Source organism: Podarcis erhardii (assembly GCF_964252035.2).
Source record: "Podarcis erhardii genome assembly, chromosome: 4".
Taxonomy (NCBI): Eukaryota; Metazoa; Chordata; class Lepidosauria; order Squamata; family Lacertidae; genus Podarcis; species Podarcis erhardii.
This window is the reverse complement of record NC_138508.1, coordinates 47,291,070-47,306,054: the sequence shown is the minus strand read 5'-3', so window position 1 is coordinate 47,306,054 and position 14,985 is coordinate 47,291,070. Positions and strand designations below refer to the sequence as shown.

The window sequence follows — 14,985 nt, the reverse complement described above, 5'->3', positions numbered from 1 at the left end:
TTCTCACTATATAGAAAGGTCCGGTGACTTCTGTTTCAGTGTATCTGAAGAAGTGTGCATGCACACGAAAGCTCATACCTAGAACTAACTCAGTTGGTCTTTAACTAGCTATTATAGTTAGTGTGATTAAAGTGATGTGAAAAGTAAATGAACTGTGGCTGAAATGGCAGGTTGAACCAACCTACCCAACATATGCGTGGACGAGGAAAGTAATAAGTACAGTTAAAAGCCACTATTAAGACAAATAGTTATCCTATGGTTTCCACAGCTTGCCTCTTCCTAGTCCACATTGGTTTAGGCAAAATCTCCAAGGTGGCATTTCTTACCCATTTTGATAAGGATATTGGCGAGCAAATACTCATTTGCTATCCAGTTTGCCCAGGCTGACGGAAATTCTGTATGCAATGGCGAGACTCTCAAGATATATTTTTGTTCTGCCAATACTCATCGTGCAGGAATATGATTACCTCAACATCTGCATGATTGATACAATCTGTCAAGCAAAATTTATTGTTAGAAAATATCAGCAGCACCCTTGCCAGCATTAAGCTTGCTCACAAATAAGCACAGTTGTGAATACTTTTGCAGCTACTGTGAAAATGTGAATACACTTTATTTTTGGTTGACATTTTGACAAATGAAAACAAGATATTCCAAGAAAAATTGCACCAACTGTGTGACCACCTTTCGCCCCACTTCTGTTACACACTCACCTTGATAAGTTTTATCAACCGAAATTCAAACAAATTTCTAGTGACTCAGACTTGGGTCTCCTTGTTTTTCTCAAAACAGGTTCATGCAACAAGAGTGCTTCTTCTATCCCTGTTATAGACTGTTCACCTAATTTGCTGTGTGCGCATGTCACATTTGTTGTTCAAGGCATCCTGTTACACCCCTGTTACATATCTATCAGATCACCTTTTCTTAAATGAGCTTGACCCTTCCCTTCCATCCCTTCATTCAAAAATTAAACCTTCTCTCTCTCTTTCTCTCTCTCTCTCTCTCTCTCTCTCTCTCTTTTGTGACTATTTCACCAGCCTTTATTCAACTTATTTAAAACATCCTTTTACCTTTCATGTTCAGGCTGCTCTACTCCTGGCCTCTCAGAGAACCCCACCCCTTTTCTGTCTTTGCCAGCTGCTTCCTTCAGCACCTGGCTTTGAGAACTCTCTCTCCCTCTTTCAGTTGCCTCTCTTGCAAAGCTCAGCAGGAGGCCACAATTGCCTGCTGAGAGAGGCAGCTGGCAGGATATCTACCACAATAATTTTGACTTTGGTCCTTGCAGTCCCCCATGACAAGGTATGAAAACACCGAACTATCTTTGCCAAGGACTCTTGACATGCTTGTTTGGTGGGGGAAAGTGTGGGGTCAAACTCTGGAGATACATGAGGCAGGAAAGTATGGAATGGTATAACTGCAGCTGCATATTATTGCATATCAGCAAACCTGCAGGGTGGAGCAAAATGCCATTCTGCATTAGGATCAGTAAATCCAACAGTTTCAATTGTGTTCATGAATACTAATATAAGATAGATTGGAAATGTAACAGAAGTTAAAAAGACACTGATGATAGCATAAGATGAGCTGTGCTGGAAGACACCAAAGACCCATCTATTTCAGCATCACAGTAGCTAACCAGGTGCCTATGGGAGGTGTGCAAGCGGGATGTGAGTGCAACAGCACTCTCCCTACTTGTGATCCTCAGCAATTGGGATTCAGATTCATAATGTCTCTGATGCTGGGGGTAGTACATAGCCATCACGGTTAGTAGCCCTCGATAGCCTTATCCTCCATACATTCTGCTTTATCAGTTATGTGCCTGCAGTATCAATTTGAAAAGTTTTCAGTTCCCTCTGACTGTTACACAAAGCTATGGCTTTTATTCATGTGATGTGCGGACAAGGGCACAGATGCACGCATGGAGAGTTACATGCAAACATATACAACTCATGCTACTAGAATAAACACTAATTTCCCCCTTTCCTGCAATGAAGGGTCAGCTGATTGGATTGATGGCTCCACCCACAGTCAAAGGCAGGCAGCAATGTTTTGGAATGTAGGGCTCCCAGGATTCAATTCTGCTGTTGCCTTTGTCAGTGCAGCCAGATCACCGACCACCTGCTCCCAACTTCTCTCTTATCAGGCTTACTTCCTCTTCCTCTTCCAGTTTTTTGGAAACCCTCCCCCAACTCCTGACTTATACCTTCTATCTTTACAGAAGCCTTTTTCCACCCTGTTCCCCACCACCACCCAGCTTCTTGCTTAAAATATTTTTTTAAAAAATAAAAAACCCTCTTTACCTACCTAATCTTCGCTATCTGCCTCAATGAAGTAAGACAGGAGCAGACCCTTTTCACCACGCATCTTTGCTTTGTCACCCCCTCAGGCGGGTACTTAGCCAGAGAAGCCCAGCATTATAGCAGGTGAGCATAAAAAATGGGAAGGATTGTCTATGTGGCAAAAACCATATCTTCTACTTTCATTTTCAGTGCAGAGGTCTGGAACACCAACAACTTTTTCTTCAGCTCTTTGAGGCTTCCACATAGCTGCTAAGCCTCTGATTCAGTCCTACACTCTCACCTGGCCTACCAGATCCACGCTGCTCTCCTGAGAGCGGGTGTGTTGCATTGTGCCTAGAGTACCTATTAGCCTAACACTCCCAGTGATGGATTCTGCCCCCTTGTTGGTCTCTGGAGCTTATGATCACCCTGCTGGCTGAAAAGCCTCCTTCAAATGGCACCCTTTGGACAAGACAGCAGAGAAAAATCCTCAAGGGAAACATAAGTCCCTGCTTCAGTGCAAACCAAGGAAGTCTAGATGGACTATATACCTTGAAGAAATGGCTGCCTCTAACCCCAATCAGGCATTTAGGAGGAGAGAGAGGTAGAGGCTCAGGCAGTCAGGACAACCTCCAATACACCCAAGGTCAGGCACGTCCAACTTCGAGTAGGTTGTAGTCTACAATTCCAATATCAAAAACTGGCAGTGATCTACCACCCTCTGAAGTAATTTAAGTAAAATGAATGTATGACTGGATCTTTATTTCACAGTTACAATAGTTATGTTTGGATATCATCATGACAGATCCAAATAGTTGTTAGATGGTCAAGTAACTAAACAAGTGAGAAAAGTCAAACTATATTTTTATATTAGTTTACACAGATCTGAGGAGCCAGTCAGAGTGTGCCAGGCTTCTCCAGCTTTCCCCTACTGTTGCTTTAAATCGCAGCTAACTTTGTGTCAGCATTCCCACGCCTTTTCCTCCACCTCTCTTTCCCCTACTGTTGCGTTAAAGCCTTTCCCTCGCTCAAACTCATGGAGCGCTAAGGGGGCTTTTTCTCATGTGTTTTGTTCTTTGCCTTCCTCGCTGTTGGGGCGGGGGGCTCCTTTCTTATTCCTTCCATTGCATTTGAACTAGCAGGCAAGCAGGCACAGAGCTTTTCATTTTCTGCCTCCCACCACCACCACCACATCCCCTCCCCCCATCACCAGAGCTCTACTCCCCCCCCCCCCCCGAGCAGCGCAGAGCAGGTAGCGGGAAGGAAGTCAAGCTGGCTTTAGAAGGAGGGAGGAGGAGGAGGAGGAGGAGCTCAGGCTTGCATGAGATTGGCAGCAGTAGTGACTGCTGCTGCTGTGTCCCAGGCTGCGGAGAAAGGCTTTTCTTTCTCAGATTCAGGTAGATAGCCATGTTGGTCTGACGCAGTAAAAATAAATAAAATAAAATAAAAAACTGTTCAGTAGCACCTTAGAGACCAACTAAGTTTGTTCTTGGTATAAGCTTTTGTGTGCTTCTTCAGGTATCTGAAGAAGTGTGCATGCACACGAAATCTTATACAGTGGTACCTCGGGTTAAGTACTTAATTTGTTCTGGAGGTCCATACTTAACCTGAAACTCTTCTTAACCTGAAGCACCACTTTAGCTAATGGGGCCTCCTGCTGTTGCTGCGCTGCCGGAGCCTGATTTCTGTTCTTATACTGAAGCAAAGTTCTTAACCTGAAGCAATATTTCTGGGTTAGCGGAGTCTGTAACCTGAAGTGTATGTAACCTGAAGCGTATGTAACCCGAGATACCACTGTACCAAGAACAAACTTAATTGGTCTCTAAGGTACTACTGGACAATTTTTTTTATTTTTTTAAATATTTTTTGTTTCTCAGCCTGCGATTGACCAATATCAGTCCCAGGATCTCCGAGTCGATTACGATAGACTTCTTGGACATGTCTGCCCTAGATCATGCGATTGACCCTTCTCATTCCTCCAATGGGGATGAAGATTTTCCAAGCTTTCAGCCTTCTCCACCGCTTTGTTCACAACTGTGAATCCAGTCTGTCTCCCACAGATTGTTCCCACTCCCTCAGCTTTTCTTCCCCAAGAGTGGCTGGGGAAACCCAGCCAGATGGACAGGGTATTATTATTATTATACATTTCCCTTTAGAAAGTGGAAATTGCCACCATTCTATGCTTTCGTCCAAACAGCCTCCACCCTAACACCCTCACCCAACAAGCAGGCACACTCTCTTCCATTCTCTCCCAACCAGCTTTCCTTCCTAAGGCCACCTCCAACTTCCACTTGTAACAAGAACTTGGGTCTTCCCTCCTTCTGCCCTTCCTTAGTGACCACAGGGGAAAAGCTTGGCACTCCCACAATGTATGTAGAGCTTCAAAAGTCTACATTCAGCAAACCAAAGAGCTCAGATGGACTGTTTCACTCTTTGTTTCATTCCATCTCTTCTCCTTAGGATTGTGATTTCTGCCACTCTAGCTAGATGGATAAAGGCCTGTTCCTGCAAAGCTCAGGGACTTATTGTCACTTTGCACATCATAGCTCACTCCTCTTGTTCTGCAGCTCCCTGCAGTGCATTTTCAGTTAATGCTGGACTGCTGGAAATATGCAAGGCAGTCACCTGGTCCTCCCACAGCACCTTCATGAGACATTACAAAATGTTCTCTCTCCTCCATAACACTGCAGCCTCTCTGCTGTCTGAGATTAGGATAGCTCTGGTATCTCCCAATCTGCTGACCTTTCATTGAACGAATGGGAAAAGGTATGATTGTATCTACCTGAAGCATAGTTTTCCATTCCCAGTGAAAGGTCAGTAGGGCCCCACCCTCGAGGCTAGCTCCTTCCTTTATTTCTGGGATGTAGGATATACTTTTCTCCTTCTTAATGTCTGTCTTTCCCTTGAGCTTGGAGAGTTTGCAAACTGAATCCTTGGAACCCTACACCCCAAAACATTACTGCCCGCTTTGGGCCATGGTCGGAACCAGCAACCCAATCTGCTGACCTTTCATTCGTAAGGAATGAAAAACTACACTTCAGGTAGGTATAATCGTGCTTGTTATGTTTTTCATGGTTAGTTTCCGAATTCTCCTTGTGCAAACATACACTGCAGGCTTTAACATGGTTGAAAGAAAGGTGAGCTGACAGAAAGCACATACCTCTTTTCTAGGCAGATACCAACTTTTCAGATTCCATAAGAACGATAAAAAAGAATCCATTTTCTCAGGTGAATCCTTTTATGCTATGTAGTACCCCATCACATTTATCCATCCTGTGGATAAAAAATGCTTCTTATAAATTCATAGAAATCCATCTACTGAAACAGGAAAAATGTAATGTATCTTTCATCTGGCCTCAGTTTCCTAAGTGTGTGTGCATCCATTTGCAGGAATGCAGACATGTTCCTCTAACTGCATACACTATCAGCCTGAACGAAAACCATACATTTTTGCTTATAAATACTAAGCTTGGGGATTAAAGATTGTTGTGAAACTGAGTAAATAAAAACAAATTACAAATGGCAAACTAAACATTTCACACGCAAGTCCTAACAGTGGTAGATTATTATAAATTATTTGACAGAACCATCCAAATGCAGGAAGATTTGATAGAATTTTTATATGCTGATTATCTGTTCTGAGTTAATGCTTATTAAAAGAGGATTAATCTGTATTCATATTTGAGGAACAGCTTATCAGAAAAAGGGAAGAGACTTGGCTGGCAACATTAAAGTTTTCATTTGTACTAGGAAAATGTGGCCCACTAGAGATAGGCACACAGAAAGCTTTATTTCCTCAAAATGTCAGCTGAGTGTGTATTTCTATTTTTTGGTTCTAGCCTGCATGAAGATTGGGTTTAACCTTGCCAGATAGTATTTGTAAATAGTTCAACTAGTACCATAGTATCTTTGTATACTGTATGTATATGAGTTTTTTTCAATTTTTGTGTGAGGCTTAATTGTGCATGTTTTTGTATAGACCTTGCAACACAGGTTAACAAGGATTCTTCAAACCTCTCTCATTCCCTCTTTCAATACATCCTTGTGTACGTCATATTTTTAAAACATGTTCCTCCCTTTATATTCTGCAGATTTTTAAAGAATCTGTATGAGATCCATAATCATATAAACAGTTTTTTAATTTAAAAAATGCTGCTTTGTGATAATAGATGGAATTTGTCTTTCATCTCCCTTTCAACTTTCAAAATGTCTCAGCAGTTTTTTGAAATTTAGACCCCTGAATTAAATCAGCTTTGCTGATCCACCCCCACCCCCACCCCCCCGTTATGTCTGTAAGGACTGTAGTCTACTGTATTCAAATATGTTTCCCTTCAGCATTTTAGGCGTGTTTTGCAATTCCAGAAATCAAACTGCAGGCAAAAATGCTGACACAAACATATGGTAACAGTGATAAACATAGTGCTTAGTTTGGCAGACTATCATTTGTGACTTTTGCTGCCTTTTCCACAGAATGTTGATCCTTTCAGAGTGATGCTCTCTTGCTGGCTTGCCCAGCCATTTTTATTGTGGATTGTATGAAGTTTTGGGAAATAAAATAACTTAAATAATAAGGGAGGATATTTTTTGGAGGAGGGAGACATTAATTCCAATATTATAAACTTATTATCCTTTGACAATTATCACTCTAAGAGGATAACAGTTGTCACTCTGAAAATTATATTAATTTCCAGAGACAGATGTAATAATGAAGCAGCATCCATTCTTCTGTGGTTACTTCTCCTTATAAATGTGTTCCCCAAAGGCTGTAAGATAATTCCATAAGAAATGCAACTACTGAAAACAGATATTGCATTATAACCTCACCATATGAGAACTATTTATAACACCCAGCAACCATTAAAAAATGATAAAGAAACATGACTTTGTTTTTGATGGAGAAAATAACTCCAACAATCAGAATGACAACCACATCGGTCCAGTTCATAGAATCATAAGAACACAGGGGGTCTCAGCTTCTTATTGCCAAGGTATTCCCTTCTCACCACTCTGCCAGCACTCTTTACTTTACTTTCAGGATTGCCTAACTGAGCCAGTATAAGCCTACAGAAATCAGACTGCAGGGTCAACTCCATTCCTCCTGTCCCCTGATATAGTACTACAATCTGAGTGAAAGGAAAGCTCCTGTAGCTAAGCATTCTGCCCAACTGCTTGCTTTGTTGCAAAATATTGGCTGCTATTAAGAAGCGGACATCATGTCCCAGAACATAGAGAATGGGGACAAGATGGAAAGTGCTATTTAGGAGCTTCTCATGTGACTGGAAGTTTGGCCATCTGTATTAGGAATACTTTATTTTTAATAGCCCTACTAGTGAGCAAAAGAGGAACATAATCCCTCTATATCTAACGCCTTTCTTGGGGGAGGGGGTGGGATTAAGCTCTGAAGAAGTGTTCGTTGTGAGCACCTGCTTACATAAATGATCATGGATCCTTTTATTTTAAAAATGGTATTACATTGGCCAGTTTCTATTCTTCAGGTACAAATGCTAGTCTTCAGAACAAGTTACATGTTTATGTTAGAAAACCAGCAATTTAAAATTTGAGATCTGGTGGCCTAGAATGTCTCTTGTCAACAGTTTTTGCCTCAGTTCCTCAGACTTCCTTTCCAAGAAAGTTAATTCAGCCACAGGGATCCTCTGTGGCATTCCAGAATGAAAACAAATGCAAAGAACCCATTCAGCTTCTCCACAATCTTGTTTTCCTTCATTAGTACATCTTGACTCCCTTGTGGTCTAAAGATACAACTGCCTTCCTAGCCAGTTTCCTCCTGCTTTCAAAGTGCTTAAATAACTTTTTAATTGTGGTCCTAAGGTTTCTAAAAATGCCCTCCCTGAATTTGCTCATTTTGTCCCTTATTGTCTGTTTGCATTTCTGTTGGCAATGTTTGTGTTCCTTTTTGTTCTCTTTATTTGGGCCAGACTTCAATTTCTGAAGAAAGGCTTCTTGATCTCTCATAGTTAGCTTGTTAAGCTTGCTGGTAGTCCCTTGGCCCTGGTGGTACCTTGCCTGACCTGTACTGAGGCTGAGCTTCCAGTATTGTGGTTTCTAATAACACCCACACATTCTGAAGATATTGGAGCCCCTTGACTTTACCTTTCAACTTCCTCTTTACCAATCAACTCTTCCCCCCTTCACTCTGGGAGTGGGACACTGCTAGGATGTCCTCATCCCCAGAAGGCCTCATCCATTACCTCACTGCCTCAAGAGAACAAACTCATTGCACTAAGCCTATCTTCAGCAGGCCATTTGTCTGGCACATTTTCGGCATAGTATAAACGAAATTATAAGTCTTCAATTTAAACTTTAAAATGTAGAATATAAGTGCTCGGTTTCAAGTTTCAAATTATGTTTGTAAGGTTATGGAAGAAGATTCAGAAATGAAAGTGATATATTCCAATGTAGATGTTAGTCACATTTTCTAACAGCTACGATGCCAGCTACAAATAAATAAACTTGCACCCATTGTTTCCCTGCAGATTGCTGTACAATATCCACCCAATTTCGCTTAAACTATTTTAGCATGTATTATGATTGTTTAGTATATTAAGAAGCATTAGAATGCTTGTGTATACTTGTATTTAATATTTTATACACTGTGATTAGCATTAATTCATTTCCAACTAGGTAAAGCATTTAATTTGTGATATGCCTGTTGTGATTTTCTAGCAACCATAATTGCCCATACAGTGGTGATAGGCAATTAATCATAGGTTCCTAAGTTCATTCTATATGGGATCCCAAAGGGATCCTCTTTGTCTTCATTGTAGTTGAACGCGCATTGTGAAGCCACTTGTGGAACTGATAACACAGCAAAAATGTAATGTATCACCAGAAAGCTGCAACTACCCTGCTTTATATGTCAGTGTCTTTGCTGATCATAGCATTTCCATCTTGATGCTGTACAGTTGTTTAACTGAGATTGCGGAGTGTATGGCAAGAGATCAAGAGAAAGGTGCTCTGTGTTAAAAATTTTGAAGTGTTTCTGTATTAATGGAGAAGCATTTTTGTGGAATTTTCAGATGCATATGATCGCCCAGGATGGTTGATCATTTCAGTTAATCCTGTGAGTTGCATCAAGCATCTCTTGTGGTGCTTTGTACAAAAAGACCAGTGACTATACTCCAATATGGATTGTGGTTGTGTGATGGTTGAAACCAGTATGGTATACTGGATGAGATCATTTGTTTTAACTGGTTTTAATTCTAAATTTTAAATTGTTGTAACCCATTCTGAGACCTGCTGGTAAAGAGCAGGTGATCATCACCACCGTCATCACTACATTTTGATGGGTTACTTTGCTCACTAGGTGACTTTGAACTCAGGCTACCCCAGCCAAACCTATCCTACAGATATAATGAAAAAAATAGGGGGAAACCAATTTTATCCCCTTTGGACTCCTGGTGCAATGTTACACATGTAAAGCTCTCCCATGTCCCTTGCTTTCTCAATCTCCTTCACTGGTTTTCCAGACTTTCTTCATTTTTTTGACAGCTAACACTGAAATTCCAGGGTTTTCTTTACTTCGGGTATCTCTTCGTTATGGGTGGATGCCAGAGGTTGCATCACTTTAAGTCACAGGAACACACACACAATTGTCATTTGAGAAGATAGTTCAGGGGTTCCAATATGTAAGCTTTACCCTAAAGGTAAAGGAACCCGTGACCATTAGGTCCAGTCGTGACCGACTCTGGGGTTGCGGCACTCATCTTGCTTTATTGGCCGAGGGAGCTGGCGTACAGCTTCCAGGTCATGTGGCCAGCATGACTAAGCCGCTTCTGGTGAACCAGAGCAGCGCACGGAAACGCCGTTTACCTTCCCGCCGGAGCGGTACCTATTTATCTACTTGCACTTTGATGTGCTTTTGAAATGCTAGGTTGGCAGGAGCAGGGACCGAGCAACGGGAGCTCACCCTGTCGCAGGGATTCGAACCGCCGACCTTCTGATCAGCAAGTCCTAGGCTCTGTGGTTTAACCCACACAGCTACCCACGTTCCAAGCTTTACCCTAGCCTTTACCAACCTGGTGCCCATGACATGTTTTGGACTACAACTCTTATCATCGTAGTCCAAACTATCTGACAAAGGCTGCTGTATGTTATGCAGAACACTGATACTGTGTCTGGCCATACTATCCACTGTACTGTACTGCTTTAAACAGGACTTCTTACAACATAGAGATTGTCACAGTTATAAGCAATGCAGGACCCTAAATTTATAACAACATCTTGTTGTAAGGTAGGTGTGTTTAGACTATGTTTGAAAAGTACAGTGGTGCCTCACAAGACAAAAAGAATCCGTTCCGCGAGTCTCTTCGTCTTGCGGTTTTTTCGTCTTGCGAAGCAAGCCCATTAGCGGATTAGCGGATTAGCGCTATTAGTGGCTTAGCGGATCAGCTGATAAGCGGCTTAGCGCTTAGCGGATCAGCTGGTAAGCGGCTTAGCGGATCAGCTGATAAGCAGCTTAGCGGATCAGCTGATAAGCGGCTTAGCGGGTCAGCTGTTAAGCGGCTTAGCGGGTCAGCTGATAAGTGGCTTAGCGGATCAGCTGATAAGCGGCTTAGCGGCTTAGAAAAAGGGGGGGGGAGGAAAAAACCCCCGCAGGAACTCGCAAGACATTTTCGTCTTGCGAAGCAAGCCCATAGCAAATTTGTTTTGCGAAGCACCTCCAAAACGGAAAACCCTTTCGTCTAGCGGGTTTTCCGTCTTGCGAGGCATTCGTCTTGCGGGGCACCACTGTATTCATAATTTTTTGAGATTACAAGACTGATCTTGGCAATTAAGAGTTTACATCATTGTTTCTCAAACTTGGGTTCCCAGCTGTTGTTTGACTACAACTCCTACTGGTCCTGCTAGCTAGGAAGTATGGCATTGGTTTTACATCATTCACTCTGTTAAGAACACTTCAGGCATGGATAAAAGGTGTTAGAATATAAGATGAGAATGTATTTTGAATATTTTTTTCCCATTTCAGTTTCCCCAAATTTTTCCACTTTTGTTCCTACTGTAATGATTAGCAGATCCAGGTCATTGTTAATTACTTATTAAAGTACTAACGTGCTAAAGAGAGCACAGATTCATTTTTATTTAGTTTGAAGATATGAAGGTAATGTTTTCATTGGAATCTGCATGATTCAGGGGTCTCTAGCTTTATACATTTTGAACCCAAAGGTCTATTGATTTGAGAATTTCCCCCCAAAACCCATAATATCAAGGGATCAGGAATAAGTTGTCCTATGAGACTGTGACTGAGAAAGATTGATTTAAATCAATATTGTCTAGAGATAACTGGGGGATATGGCAATTTTTGCTTTCCCACCTATACTTGATTATATTGTTTAACACATTATATTGTATATTGTGATATGCTTGATATAAATGACTTACTATACCTAACAGATTTTTCCTACTCTCTTATTTATGAAAACCCACACCAGTTACTTTCCAAAGAGGAGATGGGGGACTTATGAGCAATGGAAGGTATGTCTGCTATTGAAAAGGTCATATTCAGTTTCAGGTTGTGTCATATTTAAGCCCCATCAGATTTATTTTTTTATTAGGAACTAAAAAAAAAAGAAAGACAGACTACTACATGATCAGTTGCTAGAGTGACAATTCTGGGAGGAATTAAATGGCTTAGACCAGATTTTAATGATCTGTTGTACACTTGAGGGGAATCAAGTCCAGATGTTTCATATCTCCCAGATGCCTAGGAAGAAATTAGTAGAAAGTATCAGAAAGAATGTGTTCATTTGTTTTCAGGATGTTTATTGCATTAATTAGGCATTAGTAAATGAAGTTGCTGTTGTTTAAGACTCCTTATTGGCTCCCACTAAATTGCTGTGAGTGAACAATTACACACAATCGATCACAAAATAAATGATTCATGGAAGATGAATAGGTTGTAGATTGATAGGACTAGATTCTACAACTTTGGCTACTCAATTGAAATTGATAAAAGTTGATAACAGAGCCATATATCCTCATCTATTTTCTCTATGCCAATATGGAGATTGTAATTAAGCTCTGGTAATAACTTCCAATCTCCTGTTTAATCAATATCTGTGTGTGTGTGTGTGTGCGTGTGCGTGCGTGCGTGTGTACACACACACACACACACACACACACACAAAGATTAGGCCTAATGAGAGTTCATAGATGTGGCAAGAATGCTGCTTGATCTTCTTATTGCTGTTTCCATAGAAACCCACATTTCTCTTAGGGATTGTGCCAGAAGGGATTCATGGGGGGTGGGAAGGGATACAATAACAATAACTGTTAAAAAGGAACATAAAAGGAGCCTTGCTGGATCAGTCCAAAAGCAGATCTAGACCAGTATCTTGTTTCCCACAATGCTGTTTGTTTACGCGTACTAATAATCAAGTACATCTTACGCGTACTAATAATCAAGTACATCTTATTTGTTTAATGTGCTTGTCCCCCCACCTTTCTCCTATTCATCTCTCCCAGTTTTAGGAAGGTGCCCACTGAGCCAAATTCTAACGTCTTAATGACTAGTTCCTTTCAGATAAAAAGTGCTCAGTCTTCAGTTGTTCTTGAAATCTGAAATCAAATTATATGAACATGAAAGTCTGTTGACACAGATAAAAATGCTGTTTTGAACTTTTCATTAATCCCACTCAAACCTACTTGCCTTTAAAACCACGCAAGGCTGCTCAAAGGAAGAGCTAGCAGCTTGTGGATGACAGACATACATTTGGGATGCAGGAAGTGAAGGAATATTCACCCAGAGTCCTGGAAATGGCTGATACAGAACAGTCACTTTGAGTGATTGTTCCCTTGAGGTGGTAATTTATCATTCATCCCTAGTTTAGGATCCTTCAATGGTACAGCCTATTCCTTATTTTGAAATGAACTACAGAATTCATTTGGATTCTAGCAGACTTGTAACTGATTCCGCTTCCACATTCAGTACTAATTTGTGTAAAGCTCCAATTAACTGCAGAATCATTTATGTCAAGAAAGCCTTCACAATTTTAATATGAAATAAATTTTACATTTTATTGTTGAGAGAGATGTATAAAGTCTCTTCAGTTTGCAGTTGTAAAGAGTTTCTCACAGATGTATTTTGATGTTCATTTTTCTTCAGTCGACCAGGCCTGTTAAATGCAAGTGACCCGAGTTATCCTTGGCTAGCAGATTCTTGGCCTGCCACCAGCCTGCCTGTAAACAACAGCACTAGTGGACCAAATGATCTTGGAAATTTTGGACGTGGAGGTAGGTTTGTTCATAGTGCTTTAGCAAAATAATAATAATAATTTGCAGAACTATCCATTCGTTTTTACATGAAATTTTATTTGGAAATATAGTTAACTAAAAGGAAGAACACCACATAGCAATAGAACAAGACCATCAATTAAGAAAAAAAGGAAAGCTACATTTCCCTCTGAATATTAGTGTTTAGGGGGACGGGTTATGGACATGTGTCTATGATTCTGCAAAGTCTTCCTTTTGAATTTACTCCATAGAACTTGAGTACTGTTTCTAAACCAGATGAAATAGTTTAGCAGAATGACTATGCTATTCTAATGTGCTTAACCGTTTCATAAGATGCTACACATTCATTATATTGGGCTGTATCCTGTGCTGCTGTTGCACAAGTGAAACAGGTTTTGGGAGACAGACCATCCAAAACAGATTTTGGGGACTTGCAGGGGAAAGGAATGGAAGATGAAATCCTACTTTGCTCATGCAGAACTGAATGTGACCCATTGAATTGAGCTTGAATCCTCTGGTAGTCAGCCAGAGAAGTTGTTACAAGTGTGTACCTAGACTCACCTTTCCACAGCCAGCACTCATGTATGTTCGTATAGACACTGCTGAGAGGTTTAGGATCTTCTGCTGGAGTTATGACATGCACTTGTTATAGAAGGAATAAGGAAAGCTTGGTTTATTATATAAAATAAGAGTAACAGTATATAAATGCTGTTTCAGACAGCAAAGTTACAGTCTAGGTAGGTAGCAAATTCTACTATAAACACACCTTCATTAAAGAGTAAAAGAGCATAACAATTTTGCCATAAAGAAGTGGATAGGGGGGGAGGGGGCAGAAGGAAAATATACCTGTCCTTAAAGCAAAGCAGGTGTGCTGAATCGTGGAGAGCGCTGGGTAAACGCTGTCATGTTGGACCTGGAAAAATTAACTAACCTTTGAATCTAATGGATTTTTAATACCTTTTTGCCAAGGCATGCCAGTGGAGAGGGGAGAGGGCTGTGAATTGAGTAATTTCTACAATTTCCATAGTTCCTTCCAGAATTTGCTGCCAAATCCTCACTGCGAAAAATGGCTAAATCTGGCTATCCTGTTTCCTTAACAAAAGGGTAAAAGACTTTGATATTGAGCCATTATCTCAACCTGGGTATCCTTGTCTGCTATCTGCTTTCAAATCACCTTACCACTGAGGAGCTGAGTATCCTGTACTTGAAAACTAAATTTCCATGTGTGAATCTTTAGGTCAGATGTGGGTGAACTCAGGATATGCCCAAATGCCCCTTCGGCAGAGGGCTGGAACCAGGATTGTTCCAGGGTCACCAAAGCTCATAATGGAGGGTGTCATGTCGTATTAGAGCTATATCAATCTTATACATCCCACGATCTACAGAGGTAAACCATACCATAAGTTCAGATTCACATACACCTCTCCACAGAGTTAGTTTGGATGATCCAGAGATT

The 14,985-nt window shown here is 40.9% G+C and overlaps 1 protein-coding gene across 22 annotated transcripts in view; it reads left to right on the top strand.

The window, feature by feature from the left end:
- The window catches only part of ROBO2 (roundabout guidance receptor 2), an 830,881-nt gene that overhangs the window by 764,730 nt on the left and 51,166 nt on the right, over nucleotides 1–14,985 (top strand). For all 22 annotated transcript variants that reach the window (XM_081858429.1, XM_081858421.1, XM_081858427.1 and 19 more), the window contains 2 exons: nucleotides 11,729–11,771; nucleotides 13,402–13,529. In XM_081858429.1, coding sequence (XP_081714555.1) covers nucleotides 11,729–11,771; nucleotides 13,402–13,529 — 171 coding nt within the window. The remainder of the gene's footprint in view (nucleotides 1–11,728; nucleotides 11,772–13,401; nucleotides 13,530–14,985) is intronic.